Source organism: Ostrea edulis, chromosome 7, assembly GCF_947568905.1.
Source record: "Ostrea edulis chromosome 7, xbOstEdul1.1, whole genome shotgun sequence".
NCBI classification, from domain to species: Eukaryota; Metazoa; Mollusca; class Bivalvia; order Ostreida; family Ostreidae; genus Ostrea; species Ostrea edulis.
Genome location: NC_079170.1, coordinates 70,936,887 through 70,956,379, shown reverse-complemented (window position 1 = coordinate 70,956,379; position 19,493 = coordinate 70,936,887). Strand labels below are relative to the sequence as shown.

The window sequence follows — 19,493 nt, the reverse complement described above, 5'->3', positions numbered from 1 at the left end:
TGACGTCACAATCATGACTGTATTATGTTTGACGTTGCCCACATAACGTCACGAGGATGACGTCATAATGGAACTTGTTTACATTGTTTAAAAATCTACTGACGAGCCCGCAGGGCGAAAGCGCTATAGATAAAAGTTTGAGTATTGGATTTTATTTTTTTGACTTTATATATATATATATATATATATATATATATAATTTATATTAATTTTGTATTATTTTTTGTCATCTTTAGAACACAATCAAAGTCTTCCAATAGCATATTCAATATATGAGAATATTTATTCCATGTTTATACAGAGGGCAAAATAGAGTGCAGACAAGAATGGTTTACACAATAAATGTTTGAGATATACCTTGTATTGAATCTGGAAAAGTTAATTGTATTTTGTATTAGATATGAATTTATTTCCTTGTACACGCTGCAAAACAAGTATGACAATTGTAGGGTTTTATTTAGAGGTCTGTGCTTAATTTGTTAATTTAGAAGATTATGTAGTCGGGTTGGGTATTACGATTATTCACAGTTCACTTCCGTTAACCTATGACGTGGATAACCATATATATATATATATGTGGGAATTCCCTGAGTTGACAGTCGGAACCATGCCTTAGAACTATATTCACCTGCTTGTTGTCTTGTGTCATTGTGCCTGTTGGTAACTATGTATTTGCTCTGTTGTATGCTTTATATGTGATAAGTATGTTTTAATGCTATGCATTAAGTAATAAATATTGTAGGATACGTTTTAGTATACCTGACTTGTGTTTACACACTATTGTCAAACTAACACAGCCAGTTTGACAAGAATGGCGCTGCGAGCTACTCACTCCGAGATTCTCGCTTTTCTGGAACCTGCTGACCATGCTATATTAGCATAGGCCATTCAGGTGTATTATTTAGTGTTTTCTACTTTTTCACTTAGCATTTTCTTGTTTCTTATTGCATAAAAATTTTGCATACATTCTCACAATTTTTTTGTGGTGTTGAAGATTTACCATAAGTCTTCAGTACCTGATATATGTGTACATTGTTTTGTGCTAGAGATTTTTCATAGATCTATAGTGCATTATATTTTTGCAATTAATTTCAAGTGCTGCGTTGCATACATTGCAGTTTCTGCCATAATTCTTTTAGTTGTAGAGTATTTATAGACTATAGTTTGCTTCCTAGCGTTGCAAATTTCATAAAGTGGGGAGGAAGTACAGTAGAAATATATAGTTATATTATTTATCTACAAGCTCAATAGTACTCCTTTAGATTAAATATATCTAAGGTGTGGTTGTCATTAGTTCAATAGCTTAGTGTTCTTGCTTAGATCGGTGTCATCAGTTATCAATATGACACAGTTCTTTACTTTAGTTAAATATATTCAAAATACTTTTTAGACACATTAGTTAGCGAGTTAGTGCTCAGATATTCAGTGTGTTAGCAATACCTGAGTTAGTGCTCATACATTCAGTGTGTTAGAAATACCTGAGTTAGTACTCTGACATTCAGTGTGTTAGCAATACCTGAGTTAGTGCTCAGACAGTCAGTGTGTTAGCAATACCTGAGTTAGTGCTGACATTCAGTGTGTTATCAATACCTGAGTTAGTGCTCCGATATTCAGTGTGTTAGCAATACCCGAGTTAGTGCTCAGATATTCAGTGTGTTAGCAATACCTAAGTTAGTGCTCAGATATTCAGTGTGTTAGCAATACCTGAGTTAGTACTCTGACATTCAGTGTGTTATCAATACCTGAGTTAGTGCTCTGACATTCAGTGTGTTATCAATACCCGAGTTAGTGCTCAGATATTCAGTGTGTTAGCAATACCTGAGTTAGTGCTCAGACATTCAGTGTGTTAGCAATACCTGAGTTAGTGCTCAGACATTCAGTGTGTTAGCAATACCTGAGTTAGTGCTCTGACATTCAGTGTGTTATCAATACCTGAGTTAGTGCTCCGATATTCAGTGTGTTAGCAATACCGGAGTTAGTGTTCAGCCTTTATCCACAGTTGTGTATCAAAACTTAGTATTTTCTATATATAGAGAGGACAAAAAGCTGTGGAAAGTATTATATATTTATGAAGCAGTACAATACTGGTTTTCATCCAACTAAAACAACTAACCAACAATTCCTATGTTTTAGTTCTTAGTTTGGCAAACATGGCTTTGCAGGCGGATCATAGAATCAATATAGATCTGATAAGTTAACTTCATTAGGAATGGTGGTATTATTCTACCATGTAGGTTTCATTACGTTCCATTAAAGTGTGCAGACACTGCATGTTTGCATATCTTTGGAAATGGGTGCATTTTCTTACACTCTGTAGCCAGTGTTTTATGCACTGTTACTCTTAGTATATTTTGTATTCAGTGTCCTATATACTGAATTTATTTAGTTAATTTGCATATTTTTGTTTGATAGCCAGTGCTCTATACACTGTAGTTTTCGGATGGTTTTAGAGATATAGTAGAGTAGTGCTCCATCTTACTTTTAATTTTTATACTTTAGTTTTTTGAAAGAGTCTTTAAAAATAACTGTTTCGTTTAGACGGTTTTCTTATAACTCTGGTTCTTGAAGAATAACTGTTTTGTTTTGATTGTTTTCTTACAAGAGCTAGTAGTTCTGATGTGTTATTTATCATGCTTTGGACTAGGTCAGACAAATAGTAGACTACTAATTTAGCAGTATGTTATCTATTTTTGGACGAATTCAAAAATGTTAGTTTTTGTCGCACTCTTTGAGAGACCAGTAGTTTAGACCAGCTAAAACAATTGAGTTTTGATGAAGAGCCTGCTCTGGATATTTTATACCAGTCCAAAGTTTAGGTAATATCCAATCAAGTTTCAGACTTAAGACTTAGACCAGTTTATTGTGAAATGTATGGTGTCCATCATGGCTATTACAATCAATATGCTATGCCCCAAAGCTATCCTGCACAAGTTCAACTGCCACAGTATATACATTACCTGTTTACTATGCCACACTACACTTATGCACCTACAGTCATGCAACAACACCTGCATACCTACGAAGTGCAGCAAGCCATACATACAAACATGCAGGTACCACAGTACATGTATACACAACATGCCATGCCACAGAGCATGCATCCAAACATGTATTACATGGAAACTGTGCCTCAGCAACAAGGGCAATGCACCCAGCCATGCGCATGCATCAATTGCATTAAGACACAAAACCTAAATACAACAGTGACCTCTGACCACACAGTGGGAATACTATCAGAATCACACACTCCCACTCAAAACATTGAAACAAATGTGGTCAAAAGCTCGGAATTGCTAGAATGCAATGTCAATATCACTGTGCCAGTTTCTTCTATATGCAGAAAGTCAAGTCCAATACCAGATAGTATTGCTGGAAAGAAAGAAAGGACTGACCATGAGCATGAAGGTAACAGGACAGATATTGAAATACAGAGAGATCTACCTTCGGTTGTGATTCCCACGACAGTAGATACAGAAGTACCAGTCACATTGACGGACACTGAAGACTGTCCCATAATGGTTGAGTCACAACAACAAAGGTGCTCAAAAATCAGATCTAATTTGTCAATGATGGATCACAATGCAGTAATTGGTACACAGTCAAGTTCAATAGGAATTAATTCCCTTGATCTTGCAGAAACAATTGTTGGCAAATTGTTTCAGAATCAACATCGTATCAATTTAGATGCAAGGGAGTCAACAATTTATCTTGCAGAAACATTTGTTGGCAAAATGTTTCGGGAACAAATGCAAAACCAATCAGATGCAAGTCAGCCAACTTTCCATCTTGCAGAAACATTTGTTGGTAAAATGTTTCAAAACTGCGTATGTTCCATTGATCCAGAGACAAATCACGAGCTTGTCTCAAAGGTCAGTTCAGAAGCTGAACCCGAGACTGAACCAGAGTCTGTCATTGACGCATGTGCACAAATACAATCGCCGGCTCATCGGACTGTGCCTGCCATGCTTATCAATACAGACTCTATAAAGCTATCTCCACAGCCTGCTGGAACAACGGTCGCATTGGCTGTGCTACCAGTTAAGCTTGGCATTAGTTGTGCACCTAAAGACTCTATGGAGCTTTCGCCACAGCCTGCTGGAACAACGGCCGCATTGGCTGTGCTACCAGTTAAGCTTGGCAATGTCATGGTGGAGAGGAAAACAGTACATACTAACATCAGTATACATGCACACTTTCGTCCGCAGACGGACATAAACACATCTGCTCGATCAAGGCCATTTCCCAAACATCACTGCAGGCCTCGTACACATGCATTGTGTTCTGTGCCATATACTCAACACAACTATAGCTTCGGCTTGCCTACTGAGAACAAGTGCTGGACTGTACCTTGGTAAAACAATTATGCAGCCTATGTCACGTATCATTATGCGTAGATCACTTCAGTAGTTACATATCTACTGTCACAATTCCAACTTGGGTTTACCTAGAGTGACTGCAATTTCATTAGACAAAATGACTAGGTAATTGATAACAATGCCTAAGACTAAATTGTTTAGTACACAATGTACATTTTAAGTTTAAGGTATTAACGGTAGAATCCGTGAAAGAATGCCAAATACTGTGCTTATTTGGGTTGTATTTTCTTACAGTCGCTGGCTGTGAACATTACAGTCTATGGCTGTGTTTATTTTGGGTTGTATTTCCTTACAGTCGTTGGCTGTGAACATTACAGTCTATGGCTGTGTTTATTTTGGGTTGTATTTTCTTACAGTCGCTGGCTGTGAACATTACAGTCTATGGCTGTGTTTATTTTGGGTTGTATTTTCTTACAGTCGCTGGCTGTGAACATTACAGTCTATGGCTGTGTTTATTTGGGGTTGTATTTTCTTACAGTCGCTGGCTGTGAACATTACAGTCTATGGCTGTGTTTATTTTTGGTTGCATTTTCCTTCAGTCAATTGCTGTGAAGATTACAGTTTATGGCTGTGTTTAGAATTTACACCTGACTGTGACGACAGTAAATGGTTACCATTACCTGGCTGTGACAACACGGTAAAGGGTAACAATCGTCATACAGTGTCTGACTGTATCTCGGTTTATTACATGCAGTCTCTGACTGTATATTGTTTTACACACAAGAGCCTCTGGCTTTGTGTTTTATATTGTCTCAAAAGAATGATTTTGTTCCAGTTTGTGAAATTCTAAATCATGTATATTCTCAATTACTGAAGATCAACTTCAAAATAACAAATATTCTAAGTTTTTGTTTCATTATTTCATAGCCTGAGACAATGTATTTAATTCTGAATATGTATATGTCATTTTGTACAAATACTGTTTATTTATTGGTGATATTTTCTAAAACCCAATTTGTTTAAATAGTGGAGGCAAGTGTTAAATATGTAGCTGTATTAATTCACTTTATGCTGTCATTTTGTACAAATACTGTTTATTTATAGGTGATATTTTCTAAAACCCAATTTGTTTAAATAGTGGAGGCAAGTGTTAAATATGTAGCTGTATAGTTCACTTTATGCTGTCATTTTGTACAAATCAACTTCTTTATAGATTTTGTCCCGTGGTTTAATCTTGCTTATGCACACTGTGATTTTATTTAACAAATATTGTAAAACAGGCATTAAGTTTCAGATCATCTTTGAAACACAATCAAAATCTTCAATAGATGCAGCTATACATGAAATCCAGGGGTCTCTACAGCCCAGTAGCTAACTACGTCGTTACTAGCTTGAAAATACGGATGTAATTTAATTGCTGGGATAAAATTTAGAAATTTACTTCAAAATTTAGGATTATCTTCCTCATGCATAGCTTTTATCCTTGGACGAATTTGGCTCCAGTTTTAGGCACTCTAGTTTTCCTTTTAGCTCTTACAAGTTTATTGTTATTTCGAATTTCCAAAATTGCGGCTTGAACATCACTGAAGAGACATTATTTGTCGAAATGTGCATCTGGTGCATCAAAATTGGTACCGTATAAGTTTTAAAATATGCAAATATACATAAAAATCAGTATATGCACCCAGGGGTGCATGAGCCGAGTTGCATGGGATACATTGTAAAGCCAGGAATGATGTGGCATATTTATAATTGTGAAGAACTAATTTCAGTTTTAAACTTTTCGAGTTACTCTCCAGAAACCATATTTGTCTGAAGTTTTCAATCTATATTCGGTCACTGTGACTTTGACCTTTGTTCTCCAAAATCAATAGAGGTCTTGCTTTGCTGGTATCCAACAATATATCCAAGTTTCATTTGATTCAAATTAAAAATTTTCGAGTTATCCTCCGGAAACCAATTTTTTTTTGGAATTTAAAATATATTTTCGGTCACTATGACCTTGACCTTTGACCTCTTTTCTCCAAAAATCAATAGTGGTTTTCCTTACCTGCTACACAACAATCTCTTAAAGTATAATTTGATTCGGATTTAAACTTTCTGAGTTATCCTCCGGAAACCAAATTTTTTTGGAATTTTAAATCTATTTTCGGTCACTGCGACCTTGACCTTTGACCAATTTTCTCAAAAATCAATAGGAGTCTTCATTACCTGGTACACAACAATATCTTAAAATATTTGATTCGGATTTAAACTTTCTGAGTTATCATCCGGAAACAAAATATTTCTGAAATTTTCATTCTATCTTCGTTCACTGTGACCTTGACCTTCGACCTTTTTCTCCAACATCAACAGGGGTCTTCCTTACCTGGTACCCAACAATATATCAAAGTTTCATTTGATTCGGATTTAAACTTTCGGAGTTATCATCCGAAAACCAAATTTTTCTGAAATTTTCATTCTATTTTCGGTCACTGTGACCTTGACCTTTGACCTTTTTTCTCCAAAATGAATAGGGGTCTTCCTTGCCTGGTTACCAACAATATATCAAAGTTTCATTTGATTAGATTGTAAGCTTTTCGAGTTATCATCCGGAAACCAATTGTTGACGCCCAACCGCCCGCCCGCATCACCAAACCAATAGCCGAGTTCAACTTCGTTGCAACTCGGCTAAAAATTCAGGTATGTTATTATGTGTATTATGTAAACATCTCCTTTTATGACAGCCATTTCACAATTTATGTGTATGCAAACCTGCTGCATACTACTATATTAAATATATGTAAGCTTGTCGTATGTATGCGATTTTGCATATATTCCATATATTTAATTAAATCTATGTATTATATAATTAAGTATACCGCTTGTTGTGGTTGGTGTTTTATCTGTCAAACAATTTCAGCATAAGTACTAACTCACCACTTATTACATTATGCATCTTTAGTTTATAGACATAATACATAATACATACTATCGAATAAGAGTTAGGGAGCCATGTCGTGCTATAAGCTGGATCTAGCTACAGAAACATGGTACAGGATCTGAGGTGTAGCACCTGACGACGACCTCAGTATTTTTGTCTGGCACAATTTATAATTTATAACTAATAACTAGTAGCACTCTGTTATCAAAATTTTCTTTGGCGACCCTCCCCTGATACATATATTTTAGTTATTTCACATGAATATTCATACCTACATCTCTATTACTATTACATATTACTAATATTACCAATTATTACCTTCTAATATGATTATTACCTTCTAATATAATCCTAATAAATAAAAAAATATTTTAAATATTCAATTTTGATATACTTAATAAAAAAAAAATATCCAAAAAAACCCCCATTCTTTAAAATTTAAATTTTATTACTTATTCAATAGATTAAATAAAATCACTATAAAGAATATTATTAAAAACTTATTTAATAAATTAAAAATATAAATTATCCTCAAAATTATTAAAAAATATTAAATAAATGAAATAAAAATTATTTTTAAAACTATTAGATAAATTAAATAAAAATTATTAGTAAAATTATTAAATTAATTAAATAAAATTATCTTTTGAATTTTATTACTTACATTGTATTTAATAAATTAAATAAAAAATTATTATCAAAAACTTATTTAATGAATTATTCTTTAAATGGCCTACATTTTTCATAACGCTATGCGAGTTATTTCCCCCTGATTACAGAGGGCGCGCAGCAAATTGCGGTCCTCAGTTGACGATGTCATACAAGGAATACGTAGAAAATTGACAATTTTTGATTGCAATCGGTTGCCAGTTCAGGAATTTTTCTAAGAATTAAATGTAATGACTTAAAAATAGTATAATTGAACAAATTATTTAATATCTTCACCTTTCACCGCAAAAACCGAGGTCCCGTGCCCCAGCAGGTGTGGCACGATAAAGATCCCTCCAAGCTCAAAGGACGTAAGCACCGAGCATATACCTAAATTTTGCAGCCCTTCACCGGCAGTGGTGACATCTCCGCATGAGTGATTGATTCTCGAGCGGGACGTTAAACAATATACAATCAATCAATACATATCTCCTCTGTTTTACGTTTCCTTGGAACAGGTGCATGTTACTTAAAATATGTTTTTTCTAAAATAATAATTCAAAGTATTTCAAGCAGATTACTTCCAACATGTATTAAGAGGACTCAGTAGTACATTTTCATAGTCTTTATTGACTTGGATATGATTAGAACATTCTGTGTATGATATCGACAAGGGTCCTTTACAACAGCAAATGAAATGTTCATAAATGATACAATGCATGGCACATAGAGGACATCTCAATAATGGAACTACACTATTAATGTTGACTATTGAAATCAGTATCTACTACTATCAGCCTTTCTCCAAACTCCAAACAAAAGATTTTCTGAGCTGCCATATAAAACTGTATTGTTCGTGTTGTTCATTTACTTTCTCTTAGCAAGGTACTCTTTAATTTTTGGGTAGGTCTTCACTCTGTCAATCAAAGCACCTAGTTTGGGTGGGAAATCCGGAAGCGTAATCATAGCAGTGACCTGGTCCAACATGTCAAAAACGAGAATGTCAGCCATTGAAATCTAAATGGAAAAAAAAATATGTGAGACACTTACATAATTTCATCGTTGTTTATTATATTGACATTTTTAATGTAAAGAAAAACCGTTTTGAGAAATTCAACTTAAATTTTGTACTAGTTAATTACCTAACAACATGGAAATATCAGGTATTTCATATTGGTGTACAATGGCAACCCCCCCCCCCCCAAAAAAAAAACCCCATCAACAAACAACAACTCCCCTACAACAACTCCTTTATAACCGATAAACTCGTTTGTTTTGAATTTTCTGCCATCCGATCTCGTCAGTAGGTCAACATGGCTGTCGGATTGCAGAACATTCAAAACAAGCGAGCTTATCGGTCTGTAGAGACGATTATAAAGGATTGAGAGGTGGATAAAATATACAATTAGGGAATGAAGGGTAGATGATTGCCCAATGCTGGAAAGTGGATAAATACATCCCCAAACGTGCGCAGAAAATCTTGCGCCGTAAATTGCACAATATTTACGTTACAGGAACTGTAGCATTATGGTCAAAGACAAGAATATAAAACCATAACGCTACAGATCTGCAGCTATCAGAAACCAAGCTCTGTATAGATACAATGTCGTAAAAGATAAACTGTCATCAATTAATCTCTGAATAAATACAATGTCGTAAAAGATAAACTGCCGTAAATCAAGCTCTGTATAGTTACAATGTCATAAATCAAATTCCGTATAGATACCATGTCGCATATCAAGCTCTATTGGATACAATGTCGTAAATCAAATTCTGTATTGATACAATGTCGTAAATCAAACGCTGAATAGATACAATGTCGATATCAAATTCTGCATGGTTATTTTCTCCCTCAGTGCCCTCATCCGAAAATAAAAAAAAATCTGACTAATTGGTAATAAAACACAATAAGAGGCTCATGGGCCACATCGCTCACATGAGTTACCTTGGCCCATATCTGAAGACTTTCCATATATATTTGCATGTAAAACCTTAGTCCCTATTATGGCGCCAACTACCCCTGGAAGCCACGATTTTTGCAAACTTGAATCTACACTACGTCAAAAAGCTTTCATGTAAATGTCAACTTCTTTGGCCCAATGGTTTTTGAGAAGAAGATTTTTAAAGATTTTCCCTCTATTTGTATGTCAAACTTTGACCCCCCCCCCACTTGTGGCCCCATCCTATCCCCCCGGGGGCCATGATTTGAACAAACTTGAATCTGTACTATGTCAGAAAGTTTTCTTGTAAGTATCAACTTTTCTGACTCAGTGGTTATTGAGAAGATTTTGACTAAATATTTGTATGTAAAACTTTGATCCCCCTTGTGGCCCCATCCTACCCCCAGGGGCCATGATTTGAACAAACTTGAATCTACAGTATGTCAGGAAGCTTTCAGGTAAATTCAAGCTCTTCTGGCCCAGTGGTTCTTGAGAAGAAGATTTTTAAATGACCCCACCCTATTTTTGCATTTTTGTGATTATCTCCCCTTTGAAAGGACATGGCCCTTCATTTGAACAAACTTGAAAGCCCTTCACCCAAGGATGCTTTTGGCCAAGTTTGGTTGAAATTGGCCCAGTAGTTCTGAAGAAGAAGATAAAATTTTGAAAAGTTTACAACAACGATAGACAACGGACAAATTTTGATCAGAAAAGCTCACTTGAACCTTCGGTTCACTTGAGCTAAAAAGGTTGGTAGGGTGGTTGCGTTCGATACAAGATTTTTAATGAACATATCAACAAAACTGAAAATCACAGAAAAACTGAATTCAAAACTGACAATGGGTTGGGTGGGAGGGAAGGCTAAGACGCAGCAATACAAGGACTTCCTTTGTAACTTGTAACGAACTTCGCACTGCCCGAAAACTGACCAGGGCTAGTATAGATACTGAGCGCTCGAGCATGGGCCCGCGAAATGTATTTACGGAAAGTAACGAAAAACGACGAATTGTAAAACGTAAAGAAATAAATATACAATGTCGTAAATCAAATTCTGTATAGATAATATGTTGTACACCAAACTCGCATTCAAATCAGCAACAACCAAGTAAAGCAAGTATAGTCGGTTTAAGAGTTTATACTTGTTAGCAGAAAACTCACCTTGTCCCCTACAAAGAATCCGTCCCCTCCATTGTTTTCCTTCAGAATTTCCTCCAAAATATCCATGTACGGCCCAGTTTTATTTTGTTCTACGTCTTTCTTCAGCTCTGCTTTCTTTGCTTCATCTTTTTCGTAGTACATAGTGATTAGATTTCTCATAAAATCATCCGTGGCCCCAAAAACGACATCAATACTCGTGCTCTCGTCATTACTGGCACCGTATAACCCTGGAAACAAGGAAAATAAAACTATACAACATCACATAAAGGACTGCTATCGGTTGTACAATATCGCATGAAAGACTGTTATCCGTATGATATCCAATTTTCACTCATTTTATACGATATTCAGTAAGTTAGAATGATTCACGCATAGTGTAGCAACAAAATGGAAAGAGTATTTATTATTCAAGAGTGAAGGAGTAATTTTTTTCTTTCTCCAAAATGTTTAAATTACAAACTTTTCAATTTTTTTTTCTGATATTTGAAAATGATCTCACTATTTTACCTCGAAAATACACACTATTAAGTATTTTATGTAGATAAAAGATATAATAATTCTAAGCTACCTATTGAGTGTGGAAGATGAAATAATACCCCTAGAAGTCAACGTTTCTGTTATTTATGTAATCAAAACAAAGAAGGAGTTGAATATCATTACATTTTTGTGTGTAAACCACAAAATGTTTATTTCCTGAAAATTTAACAAAGAATCCAAATATTATAAAATTCCACAAACTATTTACATAACAAATCTTGCACTGCTTTGAAATTTCTATCTATTGTAAAGAAAAATGTGGACCTTGTGTAGTTTTCACATTCTCACTACGATTAAACTTGGTCTCGTGGCAATGTTCATTTGTTTAATTAATCTTTTTCCACTTTATACATAGTAATATAAAACTTTATTCCTGTATATACATGTTGTATGCAGTATTTCGTATTTTCCAACCTCCTCTCTGTAATGTATGACTGTACATTTATAGGAATAAAGCATTGATTGATTGGTGAAGCGTATTGTTACGTCATATAGCGGGACTAAACGGCGACTTTGTTGTTACAATATAAAGACTTTTAAAATGAATTTAACTGCGTATTACTAGTAAAATCATTGTATAATATATATATATATATATATATATATATATATATATGTGTGTGTGTGTGTGTGTTAATCGTACCGTACTCGCAACTTTGCACGAAAATCACGTGAGTATTTTTAAAATGCAAATATCATGCGGATTACTTTCCATTTTCTTCTCATGCGAATTTTACAAACCCTTTTTTAACGTACAAGTTTTCCATCTCAAAATGTTATACCAAAAAATATCTAGAACGTCTTCTTAATGTTTATGCATGTGCACTATACACTAACCAAATTCATTTCATTTATCTCCTACAACTCTCTTCAGATTCGGGTTGTGAATCAATTTACGCTCTGATGAACATTACAATAATTGAACTAAAATTCTAACTTTAGATTTGATTCTTTCCACCTGTATGATTTCATTGAACTATATTGTATAAAAAGATATATGGAACTTGAAAAGCACGATACGATCAAACAGATGCCGAGAAACTTGCTGCTGTTGTTATTAAGGTTGATCGATCCTCATGTGATGTCATAGATTTTTGCAAATATCTTAATAATTCAAACTTTGCGCATGATAGAAATATATCTTTCTAAGGAATTTCAATCATTGGATATAATAAAAAATCTGGTAAACTATTAATTCTGGAAAAGTATGACTAAAAAAATGTTGTCAAGGGCAATAACTCCTATGCTGGAACTTCCTCTACTGGATGTCTATTATACATTGGTTTTCCTAATATCCACAATTAATCTATATATATTTATGAATTAGCAGTTTTTTTTTAAAACTGTTAATATCTAAATTTTGTCATTTCAACAAGTTTTTATCTATTTTTATTATTCTGTTTAATGAAAATGTGTGATTTTCTGATGTTGATGTATACTTCTGTTTTTGTATGTTTGACATCTTTAAAAAGGTGGCAACATATACATTTTCTTTGGTTATTGATTAAATTAAACTCTATTGAGTGAAAATTAATTAAGTTTTTCCGCTTTTAACCATTAATATTGATAAGTTACATGAGGATGGAGCTACCTTAAGTATATAGAGCGGTGTAGTTTATTTTATATAATTTCTGGTATAGTCATTGGAACTCACCGAATGCTCTTCCGACGTATCTCATGATGGCACCAGACTGTGGAATATAACGACCATCAACCTGTAGGCATGGCAACTGTTTCTGTGGAATAGCTAAAAATAGGACTTTCTCAGTAAATCATCTATACAATCTTTATCTTTAAACCTGTAAGATATCCATATAATTATCTGATCTGATCGGAGGCAGATACTCGCTTTTAAATAGTACAAGTGTGTATATCACTGGCACTTAAATGTTAGATATCAGTTTTTAAATCTTCATCATGTGTTCACCATAACTGCCATTTACAGACATAAATATGACTATTGTAGAACGTATGAAACTGTAACATTATATATAGGTATTTCTATCATTATTATTGTTATTAAAGCTCTACACATGGGCAATAACCATTACATGTTGATGTGTTGTGCCAATGGAATCAATATTTCAAATCGAGTACTTACGAAGTTTACATTTTTAAAAAATATTTCTATATATTATGGTAGTGTAGATTAAAATCAAGTATTCATCAATATCGTAAAATACCAACATCAGTTTTGATGGTGGTGGGTGGGGGTGATACTCGGTCATATTCGGGTACCTGTTTGGAAACTGTCATGGTGTCGATGGCATTTCCGGTATCTTATCTGAGAAATGAACTTTAAATTTCATTTCTATTGAAAATGTTGGTGTGTATACCAGCCAGATAATTGAAGCATGACATCTAACCCATGTTAAAATCTGAAGCGCACCCCATACTAAAGTAATATCATCAGTTCGAGAGTCGGAGGGAAGATGGTAAAGTGGTTGATAAATGGACAAGGGTTAATGTGCGGTTTAACAGACTGTTTAATTCAAATGTTTATATGTACATTCAAATTGTTCTTTTTCATATTTATAATTGCATACATTTTAAATCACTTAATATTTTTTGCTGTTGAATATTTGTTGAATATCTGCTTCTTATTATTATAAATCCAAAAAGTAATACTATACGTCTTTGGGGATCCCTGGCGGATAAACGTTTAAAATAATAATATTCTCAATGTCCGACCCCCCCCCCCCCCCCCCAAGATATTCCGAATGAAAAATGGAAGTATAAATTATAATGAATGGGTGAAATAGAGGGTGATAATACAAGGAACACGTCTTACTGTGTTGGTATTTGGATGCAAACATCCTGTATTACATAACAGATATATAGTGAAACAGTGTCCCACACCCCGACACCTTTGATCCACTCCTACACGATTCACATACATTCATGCTTTACTTACTCGGTTTGACTTTCTCCCATTCTTCTCTAACATATCTGACGTCCTCGAAATCCTGTCCTGCCACTGTCAGCGCCAGTCTAATAACCTCTGCCCGACCCTTTGCATCGAAGTATAGAACCTTGTACGTCGGCATCTTGTATTATCCAGGTAGAAATTGTAACGAGTGTGATACCGCCTTTATATATACTAGCAGTCGTTGTTCTGTATTTTCACCCAAGATACAGGGTGATGCAAAAATTGTAGTAGGATTGGCTCGTTTCATCGCATTACTAATTCATTTTAAAATTCCATCTATATGAGAAGTCTGTGTCAGAAAATATGAAAGAAAAATCATTATCATATTGAAGGTAGATGATGAAATTTAATTAGAGGTGAAAAATGTTGTACAATGCAGATCGTCCAGTCACGGATGTCGGTACGTATTTTAGAACTTCACATTCTTAACTTATCTGTACGCCAGAGAAAATCAATGAAAACCACGCACACTATAGTTAATTCAGATTTCCTAATAGTTTCTCGATATGGTTTGTTACCGGTGCATGTGCCAAATATATATATATATATATATATATATATATATATATATATATATATATATATAAAGAAACAATTTTTTACAGATTGTCTTTTAAGTAACTTTTGAGATGTGTCCAACCTGTAAATTCCTATCGACATTAAAAAAATATCCTTTAGTTTGATATTCTTCAACGTTAGTCATGTTATTTTCTTAAGTCCTGACGTAAATTTCAAACGTTAAACTGATTTTGTTTTATTATGTAAGGAGGTATGATTACAGTAGTATGACACACGCTTTAAATTGACCGGTGTCTTTAACGCTCAGCTGTGCACTTGCGAAAGTAAAGACTGTTAGCATAAAATTGGAAGTTGATTTTCTTAAAGAAGAAAATTGTGAATGGGACAATTCTACTGTAATATATCATACCCTGTCACAGTACAGGCATTTGTTAGAGGGCAAAGTTGACGTTTTTTGTGAGATTTGTGATTTATCTTAACCTCAAACCGCAGAACTTTATTATATTTCAAAGCAGACGAATTCAAACGCTGTTGTCATGACAGCGACAATGAAATCCTCGCGGTATCATCGTGAGTAAAACCATTCGATTAAAACGAGCTAGAGCGTGAAAACTTTCCATGAACTTTCTATGAACAATCTATTCGAAAAAAATCCTCACAGAGAGAGAGAGAGAGAGAGAGAGAGAGAGAGAGAAATGTGTAAACTTTCTATAGATAGAGTAATGATAATCTCTTATTTCGTTGAAGGAGAGCTTGCACAACGCCACGAGGAAGCCAAGGGAACTGCATCATTTCTAAAATCTGAAGTTATACGTCACACACAAGGAGTACGCTGACTCGCAACTGTGTGGTAAAGCCGTGCGTTACACCACCCACGCATTGAAAATGGGACGTTCAACGAGCAAAAGTAACTTGATGAAACTCCTGATTTAAGAGGCCGGAATTCCGGGTTAGTCTACGAATCATTCTGGAAAGCGCACATTGACCACAACCCTCTAAGGTAGCAGGGACAGTTTCTCACCCTCTGAGGTAGGAGGGGACAGTTTCGCACTGTAGGCCCGGTCAACTTTCTTAACAAGAATATCGCGAACGGTACATAATATGCCCGTGAAAATGCTTACATATGGTGTTTTTCTTAATCCATAATTTGTAGAACTTTGCTTAAGGTAGTATCAGCCATCATCAGGCTGTGACATACTTTCTTACCCTAATACGAATATTTCCTAAACAAGGACTAAGTTCAATCACCTGTAATTTTCTCAGAAAGAAAAATGACGGAAATAAAAATCCTTGCCACATGCACATACTCTGTAAAATAAGAAGGTCGGTCCTCAGTTGAAAACTGTGGAACGAAAAACAGACAAATCATGTACTCTCTATGTAAAAGTTCTTCAAACTGACTAAGTTTAATAACATGTAATTTTCTCAAAAATTGAAGCTTGTCACATGCACAATTTCACATAGTTCCATAAATTTTGTTTTGGTCTTTTTCAATAGTTATTGTAAAAAATCTTGTTAACCATGAAATATTTCAAAAGTCGAAGTTGTATATGAATAATCAATTACATGTATATTTTTCAAAATATTAAATCCAAGGACAATGACTCTGTTTTCATTAAATTATTTATCAAATCTATTATGCGATATATTTCTTTTATTTTTCGAAACATTTTGTATGTTTTTCAAAGAAACAGTTTCATGAAATTTTTATGAATACTATTATATCGTTTCAACCAGTTTTTGTGAAATTTCGATAATCCTGTTAAAGAAAAATTGCAATTTTCTGACGTTAGTACAGGTATATGTGTGCTAATTAATAAAAAAAAAAAAAATGTGCTAATACCGCAACGTACTTTTAATATCATTTTTCTTTGTTACTACCCAAGACATATTATTTGAAGAATCGACAATCAAATATAAGATTTAATCTATAATTCTAGAGGGGTGGGATTGCCTTCAATACCTGTATAAATCCTCTGTACAACAAGAAGGTTCTCACTTGAAAACAGTGGGAGGAGATCACTGAACAAATCATGTACTCTCTTTGCAACATTTTCTCAAATGGACTAAGTTCAGCAACCTGTAATTTTCTCAAAAATTGAAGAAAATCAATATCCTTGCCACATGCACATCTTCATTATCCATACCAACACTCTGGAAAACCAGATGGTCCTCACTTGAAAATTGTGGGAGAGGTTAGCCGGACAAATTATGTACCCTCCATATAGCAATCATTTTCAAATAAAAGGCAAAACTCCTGCAAGAGAGGTCGAAATGGATCAAAATTGTAACATGATCTAGAGTAATCCACAAAGAAGCTACATAGTAAGTTTTAACTTGATATGTGACAGAGAAATAAATTAGAAACAGAAAACCCCGAACGGACTGACGGACAGGGAGACGAACGGACGGATGGACAGACGGACGTACAAGCATCGCTGTACCATAATACGTCTCGTCTAAAGACGGGCGTATAAAAATGGAAATACCCATATCTGAAGTGATATTACATATGTAAAAATGTATACACAATGATTTTAAGATACATAGCAGATGTAGCTGAGTGCTTAATGAAAAAGTTGCAGCATGTAGGTGTCGTCACGATTCCTAGCATGTAAATGGGCGCAAATACGAAACTAAGACACGTGGTCAGTTGCCAAAGACATGCATGGTCCAACAAAAAGTCTGTAGCTGGGAGGGAAGGTGGATGGCCGCTTATGAAAGGTAGATTTTTAAGAAGGGCAGACATGGGTCTTGATTGTGCACAGTGTCTAAATCCCCATGTTTGGTACAGTGATGGTGTGGGGGTGGTGCGTATTAGCCCAAATGAGAGAAAATCAAAGCAAGAAAGGGACACCTGCTCGGAGCATGTTTTGTGCACCAGTATGTATAGAATTATATGTAATTTAGGGTCATGATTTATTAACTAGACCAATTTGAAATGCAAGTATTGATATAAAAGGTAAATACGATTTTTCATTAGTCTGTCATAATCTGACTTTGATATATACCTCTTACCCACATGTTTTAGAACGAAAAAAATAATAATAAAACCCTGCCCCTGCCACCTAACAAGTAGGCCTTTCAGAGAAATAGGAGGTAAATTAATGAAAACAAAATTGTCCTCGCTCGGCTGGAAATGTGAGCAAATGCAAACGATCCTCTGAACTGAATTAGTTTGGAGTCCCAGTCGTAGCAAATAATCAATAAAGAGTCATCGAAAAAAATTAATGAAAGGAAAAAAAGTTGAGAAAATCTGGCAGTGTTTTTTTAAAACTAGTTTTTTTAAATTTTATTTACTTATTTGTTTTATTTTTTAGTGTTGTGCACATACCGATACATCAGATATACATTAATTGAAAGAAAAAGAAACAAAGCATATGAGCTGAAGGTATGTGGGATTTGAGAGAGAAAGAAAAAGAGGAAGCGAGAGAAGTTAAGAAAACAGAAAGTTTCATCGATTCCAATGGGCATCGATCTTTTCCTTTATACCATTATTATACGAAATAAATTTTTGAGTTTCATAAAAAAAAAAAATCATTTGTGAAATTGCAGCACACACACTCAACTGTACTTTATTTTCACAATCAAAGCAAACAACTGATATTGTAAGAGAATTACTTAGAGTTCATGAGTTCTGATATTGTGAGAGAATTACTTAGAGTTCATGAGTTCTGATATTGTGAGAGAATTACTTAGAGTTCATGAGTTCTGATATTGTGAGAGAATTACTTAGAGTTCATGAGTTCTGATATTGTGAGAGAATTACTTAAAGTTCATGAGTTCTGATATTGTGAGAGAATTACTTAGAGTTCATGAGTTCTGCTCGTGTCATGGAATGTTATCAACATTTAATTGTCGTTTCTTCTCTTGTAATAAGTGCATTATTAAAGTCTTTAAAAGAAATGATGAGCTCAATTTTGTGTATGTCTAAAAGTTTCCAAGTTTCCTCTCATGAGTTGGTACATGTGACCCTTAGCGACTTCAGGCACATGATAAAGGTGTCGGCAAACGACCAATAATTTTGTAAAATTTATTAAAAACAAAATTAGAAAAAACGGCAATATATCTGCTCATTGGAACGGCAAGTTTTCCGTTCTGCGATCTGTGGTCAATGAAACGGCAAAGTGTGAGATGTACATGTTTGTTTATATACATGTACATGGCGGGTGTAAACAATAAACGGGTATCAAGTATGCTTCATTGTCGTAAGTGCGGGTTTGTTACAAATTGTTCATTGTCTTATCAATTGGTCGATCGATGTTGGGAAGCTTTAACTGTTTAATTCAAGTTTGTAAGTCATTTAATCATTGGAAATCATCGAAAAAAAATTACAATGTATGAGCGTATAGATAAAAGAAAATTTCTGGTGGAAATCTGAATTTCAGTCAAAAGACTTAGTTACCCCCCCCCCCCCTTCGTTTTCGATCCAGTTCGCCTCCCCACGGTCAAAAACTTGCCGACGCCCCTGCATGTGGTGTATATATATATATTTATATTAGAAGTTGATTCGGCACAGTTGT

At 34.6% G+C, this 19,493-nt stretch overlaps 2 protein-coding genes across 4 annotated transcripts; one reads left to right on the top strand and one right to left on the bottom strand.

Moving 5' to 3' along the window:
* Positions 1–438: 438 nt before the first annotated feature.
* On the top strand, positions 439–19,364 carry LOC130048469 (uncharacterized). 3 transcript variants are annotated; one of them, XM_056145247.1, is made up of 4 exons: positions 1,696–6,998; positions 14,784–14,851; positions 15,718–17,694; positions 18,291–19,364. In XM_056145247.1, exon 1 carries the CDS (start codon positions 2,868–2,870, stop codon positions 4,353–4,355), a length of 1,488 nt encoding a protein of 495 aa, XP_056001222.1. In that variant the 5' UTR covers positions 1,696–2,867; the 3' UTR covers positions 4,356–6,998; positions 14,784–14,851; positions 15,718–17,694; positions 18,291–19,364. The 3 variants fall into 3 exon arrangements, 2 of the variants coding, with proteins under 2 accessions (XP_056001222.1, XP_056001221.1); XM_056145246.1 differs by having other exon boundaries at positions 15,718–19,364; XR_008797265.1 differs by lacking the exons at positions 1,696–6,998; positions 14,784–14,851 and adding an exon at positions 439–660 and having other exon boundaries at positions 15,718–19,364.
* Positions 8,498–14,663, bottom strand: LOC125654208 (S-crystallin SL11-like). The gene is made up of 4 exons (XM_056145251.1): positions 14,437–14,663; positions 13,177–13,269; positions 10,986–11,212; positions 8,498–8,904 (listed from the first exon to the last, which is right to left on the bottom strand). The coding sequence occupies exons 1-4, from the start codon at positions 14,567–14,569 to the stop codon at positions 8,755–8,757; spliced, it is 603 nt and encodes a 200-aa protein (XP_056001226.1). The 5' UTR covers positions 14,570–14,663; the 3' UTR covers positions 8,498–8,754.
* Positions 19,365–19,493: the final 129 nt, after the last annotated feature.

Bases quoted from the DNA above. Each gene is read 5' to 3' on its own strand.
- LOC130048469 (XM_056145247.1), top strand. From the start codon at position 2,868: ATGTATGGTGTCCATCATGGCTATTACAATCAATATGCTATGCCCCAA.
- LOC125654208 (XM_056145251.1), bottom strand. From the start codon at position 14,569: ATGCCGACGTACAAGGTTCTATACTTCGATGCAAAGGGTCGGGCAGAG. The intron at 13,270-14,436 runs GTAAGTAAAGCA...TCCTATTTTTAG, and splicing joins ATGGGAGAAAGTCAAACCGA to CTATTCCACAGAAACAGTTG. The intron at 11,213-13,176 runs GTGAGTTCCAAT...CCTTGTTTCCAG, and splicing joins ATACGTCGGAAGAGCATTCG to GGTTATACGGTGCCAGTAAT.